The 10560-nt window shown below is 52.2% G+C and overlaps 1 protein-coding gene across 1 annotated transcript; it reads left to right on the plus strand.

Annotated features, from left to right (window-relative positions):
* Positions 1-7336: 7336 nt before the first annotated feature.
* Positions 7337-8640, plus strand: LOC134546255 (uncharacterized). Its single transcript, XM_063388955.1, has 3 exons — positions 7337-7387; positions 7458-8387; positions 8443-8640. Exons 1-3 carry the CDS (start codon positions 7337-7339, stop codon positions 8638-8640), a joined length of 1179 nt encoding a protein of 392 aa, XP_063245025.1.
* The last annotated feature ends 1920 nt before the right edge of the window (positions 8641-10560 follow it).

The following is a 10560-nucleotide window of genomic DNA, read 5'->3' on the forward strand; positions in this document are numbered from 1 at the left end:
AATAAACTAAGTAATGTCTACAACTGAGAAGTAGTACTCTTCTTATAAGCAAATTTATAACACTATGAAGACTTATTTAAAATAAAATAAAAACACTTTAATAAAGTGATGACACCTGTCGGTGCTACCTCGGCCCTAACTGTTGTGATTTTTATCAGGAGCCACACAATAACTTGGTACTGTTATGGTAACATTTTGTGATATACTCCTGTCTCCCCTCTTGAACAAGCAGTAGGGCTCCAGCGGAGTGCTAGGACACATGCATACGTCTCGCATCGCACTAAGACCCGCACATGTCAATACATATTTTATTCACTTAATTTTTTTAATTTATAACACTGTCTTCGATCAGCTTTTACATAATTCTACAACATTTTATTCTTTGCTGTATTTTCAGAATTGTCTGTACTGCTGAACGTAATTCCTCTTTCACTCTCACCATGTCCTCACCTTCGTCTTCACCCCCGAGACAAAGTGGGCCCATCTTGGAGAACATGAGCCTTTTACCTCTGCCTCTTGAGATGGCACGCAGGGGTCAGGAGTGGGAGCACACGAGTCCAACGCCTTACATTTCCTGGACTTAAACTTGGACACAGCATTTGCTAATGATTTTGGAACTATCGATACAGATTTGGACCGGTTTATACATAGATGTAGGATTCCCTTCTTGGCCTTAACTTCCAAATTAATTTGCCTCATCAAAATTTATGTTTCACTCTCCGCTTCATTTGTTAAAGAAACTGCGGAGGGAAACGAGAGTGAGACATTACATTTCACCACCCACTCAACCGCAGTACTGCTCTCTGATGAGGTAGGAGAAATCTACATTTCAGTATTTAGCGATTTCGCTGCTCTTGGCAGTGGTTGTGTTCTAAAGCATTTGATAGACATTAATGTACATGTCTCAAGCTATAGTTTTCACGGTTGGCGCGCCGCACACGAAATTGCAGGAATTTTTGTCTGCAAAGAAGGCTTGTGTTAACATTGAGTGTCCTGAGCAGCATTGTTTTGCTGTCGCACTGGAGTTGGAAAAAACTACGTGTTGTGAGTGTCTACCGGATATGGGCGCCACCATGTGGTTTAGGGCACGTGGACCTGGCTATCTCCTCTCAGGACCGTGATGTAGCCCAAGTGTGGCGAGGCTCGCAACCCCCTATACAACGAAATCTAACCTGCCAACCCACTCTACGTGTCGAGCATGCTGTAATCTTACCGAAGGATGGTTGTCTGTGCTCTCCAGGCGGCCCACACGCCTCAGCCTTGGCATAGAGAAGAACATGTGTCACAGTTGACTTTCCATTCTACACCTGAATCACCCTATAATCTCGCAATATCACAGTCACAGAGTGCCAACTGCAAAGAAATCAGCTTACGGCGGGCCAGGACACCCCAGTCCTGGCCTAGTATTTAAAATCGTCTGGTTAAAAATGTCCGCCTAGGGACTTAAATGAATATTAAAACAGTCTACCTCCCGGAGTAGGCCCCGAAGCAAAATAAAAGGTTCAAGAATTAATTAATACCAGACGGATGTTAACAGATCAGAGATGCAACAGTTGAAGTCCACGAGGTGTAGCAGCTACGTACTACTCCAGGTGGCGATCGAGAGTGACTGGCGTTTTGCCAGGGTGTCATGGCGGCAGGAAGCTTCCTCTTTACAGCTAAGCCTAGTCCAGACTGTAAACAAATGTTTCGGAACAGTGTTGAACATGTTCCCAAATAGTTTATAAACATTTATGAAACTTTGTTCCGGAACAGTTCCGAAACAATGTTCCGCGTCCAGACTTGAGTCATCTCGAGTGAGGCTATTGCAGGAATTTGTGCTGCCAATTTTTTTATTTTACTTAACAGGCAAAGGAATCGAAGAAAGAAAAGAAGGTGGTGGATACGAAAAGCACTAATGAAAGGCACCAGTTATGGCAATGACCTTATGAGGGACCTAAAATTTGAAGATGGGGCAGATTTCAGAAATTTTACTAGGATGTATCCAAGCGATTTTGAAGAATTGTTACCTAGTTATGATTGGAGGGAAAATATACATAAGAAATACTACATTTAGACAATCAATTACAGAGTCGATTAGGCTAGCTGTCACACTTCGGTTTCTTGCCAGCTGCGATTCCTATACATGTCTTATGTACACATTCAAAATATCAAAACAATCTATATCAGAAATTGTTCCTGAAGTGTGTGAGGCCCTCATAACTTCATTAACCCAATATGTAAATGTAAGAAAACATTTATTTAAAAATTTATTTGAATTATTTACATATTATTTATTATCAATTTCCTTGAAAATTATTTACATATTGTTGGATCGCAGACATATCGTTACTATTAATATTTATTATGTCATTTACATTTTTGTGGCCTGTTTTACTTGATGGACTTGAACTTGGTGGATGTGGCATCCATTGGTAGGACCTAGGAGATAAATTACTGGATAGTCCTGACAGATTGCAACCATGCTCTGTTGAACCAGTTGCCACGACCAAAGGTGTGTAAGTAGGCTCATTGTTGTGGTTAGTGTTGACTTGATTAATGTTCTGCGCATACCGACCCATTTTCAAATTAAATAAAATGTTGTCTATATGATTCTGGGCTATAGCAACTTCAAAATCACTCCCACCACATCTTCGTAATTTATTTCCAACATGTTCTCCATAAGTGGAGAAGTTGTCTCCTTTGGAAACACTATCAGTGAGTGTTTTCATGCACTGATATGCTTCCTTAATGGCTGCATCATTTTTTTTACCTTCTTAAGTGGCAATTTAGGTGTTCGAAATTCAGTGCTTCCTGAGCTTAAATCACTCCTTTCTCCACTATTGTATTAAAGTTCATCAACGTCAACAGTATCGTTTTGATATTCATTACTCAACACAACCTGGAAATAAAACATATAACTAGTTAAATAGCACAAATTGACATAATATTAATAATAAATCTATATGCTTTGAAGATATGTTTGTTTTTTTTTCAGATGCGAAAAACGAGCAATGAGTGGAAAACAATTGCACAGCATTTCTCAAACAAATGGAATTTCCCCCACTGTATTAGAAGTATTGATGGGAAACATGTAAGAATAATTGCGCCTGAGCATAGTGGAAGTTTGTATTTCAATTATAAGGGTCCACACAGCATTGTACTGATGGCTTTTGCAGACGCGAATTACAACATCATATATGCAGATGTAGGCTGTCAAGGACGGATTTCTTATGGTGGTGTGTTCAAACACACATGACTTTACAATGATATGCAAAAAGGAAAGTTACAGCTGCCAGCTGCAAAAGCCCTACAAACGAGAGAGAAACCTGTTCCTTTTGTTATAGTTTCTGATGATGCATTTGCATTATCAGATAACATTATGAAGCCATATCCTGGCCACAACCCTGGCCATTCATCTCCAGAACGGGTATTTAACTATAGACTGAGCAGGGCAAGAAGAATAATTAAAAATGTATTTGGCATAATGAGTGCCATGTTTAGGATTCTTCTCAATGCTATTTCTTTGCATCCCAACAAAGTTGAAAGTATAAGTTTGGCATGCATTTATTTACATAATTTTTTGCGAAGAAATGCACCTTCAAGGGCTTCATACTCGCCTCCTGGTACATTTGATTCGGAGGATTCTGACTATAATCTTATTCCCGGCACATGGAGGGCAGAAGTTGAGAACTCCAACGCCCTTATACCTTTACAGAATACACCCAGGAGGCCAATATCCGAAGCAAAGATAATTCGTGATGAATTTCGGGATTATTTTATGTCTGCGGAAGGATTAGTTCCATGGCAATTTTCCTACTCATAAAACCCCATGGATTTTTGTTGTTACAAGTATCCTGATATTCTACAAATTACTGTAAACTGTAGTTTTATCACAGTAGTTGCACATAATATTGACGACAGTCGTCGTGTCCTCCTAGATGAAGAGGACGTACCTGTCTACCGCCGTGTGCCTAAGGGAGACACCTTTCCCACTGGTGCAGTGCAGTGCATTGCAGTGAAAAGGTCAGGGACACACACGCGTGCGCCCTACGTCATGATTATAACGACCGCTCACGGACAGCCACGTTTTAGTGTAAATATCGTATATGTGTAACTCATGTATGCTTATTTCATAATTAACATTGTATTTGTATTTTGTAATTAATCTTATATTGTTATTCAGTGTTTGTGTAATTAGTTTGTAAGACCCGCCGCCTGGCCTGCCGCGAACACGTCTTCCACGCCGGCTTCTCCCCCCCCCCCCCCTCCTCGGGCCTAGCAGCACGCGCGGGCGAGCGGAGAGCGCAAACGCTGTCTAGCTGCTGCGCGGAGAAGACCTGCATCGCTCCGCTCGGTAAGCAAAAATTCGTCTCGAGCACGTTTACGCATGGTCGAGCTATCGCGATTAGCTTCTTGTACCACGAGGTAGTCATCGGCTACCCTACTGCACAGCAATTGTTTTCTGTTTATAATCAGGGAGTCTGGGTCGCGGTGTGGAAGAAACGTCAGTCTCTTGTTGTGTTAGGCCAGGCCGCGAATAGGTTTGCGGGGAAAGCTTGCTATCAATAAATATCGCCTTCAGATCTGAGCGAGATGTCTTTTTCCACCGCCTTCGTCAACATCCCCAAACTCTCCTTAATTCCTTCCCCTGAACCTGCACGTTAGGCCTGAACTCGCCACTCTCCAGCTGGAGCTACTCGGGCAAAACGACTTTCACAGGGCGAGCTTCGTCGGTGACTGCATTGGCATACCCAGGGGGGGGGGGGGGGGGGGTTGGGGGTTCAAACCCCCAACCCCCCCATCCCCGAAATAAGGCAAGAAAATTATGAACACTCATGTCATTCGAGCTCAATTTCTAAACACAGAGCAATGAGAGAAATAACGTCACCAAGCAGCCCCATTGGTAAGTAAATGTAAACAAATTTGAATTGCAGTGGTTGGTTTATGATAGTGACGACAGTCGTCGTGCCCTCATAGACTTAGAGGCCGTTTCTGCCCACCGCCAGGTACCTGAGGGGGGCTATTTCCCCCTAACTCCTCTGTGCAGTGTAGTGAGTGCTCCGTGATAGGGACGCACCCGTGTGCGCCCTAACTTCGCTTCTGGACCGCTCAAGGACGGACATCTTTGTATAATTATTTGTAAAAACTTAACTTGTAATTGTGTATTCAAATAGGGTAGTTATGTGTTTTGTTTGAATCGTGTAGCTTTGTACAGGGGCCGCGCCTGGCCTGCAGTGGACACGCGACCCTCCGTGCCGCTTTCCCCCTTCCCCCTCCACCTCTCGCGCGGCACTGCGGCCGCGCGGGGCAGGGAGTCGTCAGTCGCCGCTTGGCTGCCGTCAAGGGAGGTCCTGTATCGCTGCGCTCCGCGAGTCCGTAGGCCCTCTGCCACGCGCGTTGCTAGCGTCGCTACCGTCGTTTCGGTTAGCTCCCACGTTCGACATCTTCAGTCGCGGAGTAGTGCACCTTCGTGGATGACCTGCAATTTGCGTTCGTTCACGGCGCGGCGGGGGACGTGTCCCGTAACATCGTTGTGGGTCAGGCGCGCTCAGGGAAAAGGACTAAATAAAACATCTTGTAGGCTAACAGCGGACGTTTCCTGGTTCGATCTCCACTGCCGTACTCCTGCCCTCTTCATCATCATCTCCCCCTCTCCCCAGCTCCCGGTCCCGGCCACAGTAGGCACGAACCCCACCTCTCACTGATTTAGTCGGCCAAAATAATTACAACATAAATTCATAGTCGCACATCGGGGATCGGGAAAGGGCCACGGCCTGGGGACGACATATGGCGCCCAACTAGAGTGGCCAAGGTGTAACTATAACTCGCCAAATTCGTTGAGTAGCTCGGCGGAGGCTGGAGTAGTGAGTACGTACGGCAGGACTCGCGCCTGGCTTCGCTAGGGAAAGCGATAGGGGCGGCCTAACGGAAGGGGGCGGCAGAACCCGCAACCTTTTGTTTGCGAGGTGAAAGTGCGGCATTCCAGTGACTTGGCCGAACGCTCTTCCCCCGCTTTTTTTTTCGGGTAGTGCTCTCCAAACAAGGGGGAGTTTTTTTCACCCTCCCTCCCGACATGTACCGCCGGCCGCCGACGCTACGGCCCGCGTAATGCAAGACTGCGCGCACATAACTATTAACATGGAGGACTTATGCCGGGACTGCCGGAAACCACGCGCGGCCATCTGCCCGGCCGAGGAATATTCTTACCTATACTGCATGTGCCAGCAACGCATCAAAGCCGAACACCAGGCGGACAGTATAGAGGACAGAGCTAGTGCGCGATGCGCAGCAGTACAGTGTCACGGGCGCCCCGACGAGACCGCACGCTGTCACCAATGCGGCGTCATGAAACATCGTGCATGCACTGACGCACGAGAGTTTTTGAACTTTCGTGACGGCCTGTTTATGTGCGGAGGGTGCGAGGAACACACAAGCAAGGCGGTTCACGGACAAGTGTTGCCGATCTCCCGCATCGCAAGAGGACCAATCACTCTTCCAGAGTTCGCTGGGCAGACACATGAGGACCCGTGTTTATTCACACGTGTGTGTCAGGACAAACTGACGCGCTACAGCGTCGCGGCTGACGAGTGGACGGAGCGTGTCAGCGGCCAATTGCGAGGCGAAGCCCACGCCTGGTGGCAGCAGACGGGCGAATATGACATGGACTGGAGCGACTTCACTCACCGCCTCGAGTCGCGGTTCAACGACTCTCTCTCGCGCGCGCGATGCCAGCGCGAACTGTTTTGTCGTGCTCAGACCCGCGGCGAGAGCGTGGAAGCCTTCGTGCACGAAAAACTCCGCCTCCACAGACGCCTCGCGATGGGCAGCCGGTTTGGGGACATGCTGTCCAGTATTGTCGAGTTGCTAACACCGGAGTTACGCCCGTTTCTGCGGGGGGCAGCCGGGGGAAGCTTGGACAGTTTCCTCACACTAGCACGGGACATAGAAGAGGACCTCAAGGCCGCGCAGTACACACGCGGCCCGGTACACTCCCGGCATGCAGCACCGCCTCCCGCACCCTTGCCACTAGAGGACGTCCACCCACCCCCGCAGCAGAGAGACGCAGCAGGACCATCACAAGGAGGGGGCTCATTACAGTCGGTCCCCTCAGACCTGTCGTGGCGCCAGACGGGTCGGGAGGAGAGCGATGAGCGGCCACCACACTGCCGTTACTGCCCGACAGAGGAGCGACACTGGCACCGCTTGTGCCCCACAAAGGCCGCGCTGGAGGGAGCGCGCGAGGGAGGCGCGCCGTCGACGGGAAACGCGGAGCCGGGGGCGGACAGACGGCTGGGCGCCGCGCCCCGGGGCGTCAACCACCAGCGGAACCAGCGACGGTACTAATCCACCGATTATGGCATCCGTCGGAGACCCGGACGCCGCCTGCGGAGCAGAACCGAGCGCCGTCGGACGACGGTGGGAATCGGGCGCGGCCTGAGCCAAACGCCCCCGTGCCGGGGTTGCGATCGGGACAGAGGAATGCCATTCCGACTCCCGTGGCCTCGACACCAGCCGTCCAGGGGCCGGACGTGTCTCTCCGGCGGCCTGCCGCCAGCGGAGGAGCTCACCGAGGGGACGACGTGCTGGTGCCGGAGCTGCCAGCGGAGCCCTTCCTAGGCTCCCCACGTCTGGATGACATGGTAATCTCGAGCGAGGTGGGCCAGGTGCCGGTCCATTTGGAGCGAGTTGGACCCGAGGAACCAGAGCTGCTGCGGATACCAGTTCGTGCCGACGACCGGGAGATGCTGGCCCTGGTGGACACCGCAGCCAGCTGGTCCTTTGTCGCGGCTCACCTGGTCGCCGAGGAGGAGGTGGTACCGCGCCCGGAGCAGGTGCAGCTGGCCATCAGGGACACCAGCACGACGGCGAGGGGCACAACCCAGGTAACACTGAACATCATTGGTCATGTCAGTCGCATCGAGGCCTGGGTGGTCCCCGACCTGCGCGAGGGGCTGATCTTGGGAGCACCATGGCTGCACGAGGTCGATGCCACTTTGGAGGTGCGGGCTGGACGGATGCACTTCGGCACCCGCGGGCCCTGGACGGTGTACGACATCCACCAGAGCTTCCCTCCCCCTCCTCAGTCAGTAACCCGCCTGGAGGACCTCCGGCACAACGTCCCGGCAGAGTATGCTGACGCCATCAGTCGGGCCCTTGAGTCCCGATCTCAGGTATTTGAGGCGGTGGACCGGTTAAGGCACACGACGATGACGGAGCACAGTATCCCTATGGTGTCGCACCGCCCGCCGTTTGAGAGGGTGCATGGGTCCGGGCCCCGGGAGCGCGAGGTGATCCAGTCCCAGGTGAACGAGATGCTGCGCGACGGGGTCATCGAGCCCAGCACCTCCCCACATAACTCGAGAGTGGTGCTGGCCACTAAGAAGAACGGGAGTTTACGCTTCTGCGTAAACTTTAAGGCCGTCAACAGACTGCCGATCCCCGCTCCCCCCCCCCTCGCAGATCAACATCACTGACGCCTTGGCCGGGCTGGGGGACGCAAAAATTTTCACGGCGCTGGACCTGAAGTCGGGCTACTGGCAGGTGCCGGTATGCCCCGCCGACCGTCCGAAGACGGCGTTCGCTGCACCAGACGGTCGGCGGTACCAGTTCTGTGCCATGCTGTTCGGGCTCATGCCCCGGCCACGTTCCAGTCTATGATGGTGCGCGTCCTGGACGGGTACATCGGCGTCTTCGCCAGTGCCTATCTGGACGACGTCATCGTCTATTCTGGGATGTGGGAGGGCCATGCGCACCACCTGGCACTGGTCCTGGAAAGGCTGGCCAGACACGGACTGACTTGTGCCCCGAACAAGTGTCACATCGTGGCTGAGGAGATCGTGTTCCTGGGGCACCTGGTGATGGCGGAGGGGTGCCGTCCACGTCCTGCCCAGCTGGAACTCATCGACGAGAAGCAGGCGCCGAAGACCAGGAAGCAGCTCCAAAAGCTTATGGGACTGCTGAACTGGCTGCGGTCTTTTGTGCTTGACTTCGCGACGATCACGGCCCCGATGACTGACTTGTTGTCGCCGAAGGCCAAGTTCCGGTGGACGCCCGCCGCGGACAAGGCCCTGCGCCAGGTTAAAGACCGTTTCCGGAACTGTCACACGCTGTTGTGACTGAAACATGACCAACCCATCTTCGTCCAGACGGACGCCAGTCAGGAGGGGATGGGTGCGGTGCTGTACCAGGTGGACGGCGACGGTGTCCGGAGTGTGATTGAGTACGCCAGTGCGAAGTTTGGGCCGGCTGAAAGGAGGTACCACGTGAACCAGCAGGAGTGCCTGGCAGTCGTCTGGGCTCTTCAGCGCTATCGGCACCACCTCGAAGGCCGCTCGTTCACGCTTAGGACCGACAGCCAGTGCCTTCGCTGGTTGAACTCCGCTCAGGGCCGGAAGTCCAAGTTCACTCGCTGGGGCATGCTGATTCAGGAGTTCTCGTTCTCGGTGGAACACCTCCCGGGACGGGAAATTCAGCTGGCCGACGAGCTGTCCAGGAATCCGGATCCCACGAGTGTGTTCCGCGACGACCAGGGCTGGGAGGAGGTGCTTCCCACGATTCACGAACCCGTCGTCGAGAACCCGGGGCCGCGGCCGTGCGAGTTGTATGCGCTGCCCGACCCCGCTGTACCCGAACCAGACACGCCACCGGAGACGCTAGCCGACTTGCTTTCGCAGGTGCGGGTGGAGCAGCTCCGGGACCCAGACACCCAGTCCCGGCTGGCCGAGTGCGGGGAGAAAGAGATACCGAGCCACCGGAGTCTTGACGGCGTGCTCCAGACCAGGGGGCCGCACAAGTAGGGCAGGTGGCGGACCCATGTGCCGCCAGAGGCCAGGCGGTGGGCACTGTGGTACCTGCACGACCACCCCCTGGCTGGACATCCCGGTGCAGAGCAGACACTGCGGGAGATCCGACGGACATTCCGCTGGCCGGGGGACGCGGCGGAGGTACGTCGTTATGTCAGGGCCTGCCAGCGTTGCCAGGAGCGGAAGTCCCGGAGACCCGACGGCGAGGAGCAGCAGGTCCCACGATGGCCCTGGGATCCCTTCCACACTGTGGTGGTGGATATCATGGGGCTGTATCCTCGCATGTCCCGCGGCCGACGCTTTATCGTGGTGGTCATGGACGTCTTCACCCGCTGGACGGAGGCGTTTCTGCCCACCGCCGGGTACCTGAAGGGGGGCTATTTCCCCCTAACCCCTCTGTGCAGTGCAGTGAGTGCTCGGTGCTAGGGACGCACCCGCGTGCGCCCTAACTTCGCTTCTGGACCGCTCAAGGACGGACATCTTTGTATAATTATTTGTAAAAACTTAACTTGTAATTGTGTATTCAAATAGGGTAGTTATATGTTTTGTTTGAATCGTGTAGCTTTGTACAGGGACCGCGCCTGGCCCGCAGTGGACGACAATAGGTTAGTCTAAATTCTCAAATCATGGTGATTGGTCTATGGAATTATCAGATATACTCTTCTTTGATTATGTTTTAGATTTACTTAGTAGAATTGGGCATTGAGTAACAGTAGTGTTTGCGATCTAATTTCATACAAACTCTATAAAACTATTAAAACGTAGGGGGGATGTG

The sequence above is a fragment of the Bacillus rossius genome, chromosome 1 (genome assembly GCF_032445375.1).
Source record: "Bacillus rossius redtenbacheri isolate Brsri chromosome 1, Brsri_v3, whole genome shotgun sequence".
In the NCBI taxonomy this organism is placed as follows: domain Eukaryota; kingdom Metazoa; phylum Arthropoda; class Insecta; order Phasmatodea; family Bacillidae; genus Bacillus; species Bacillus rossius.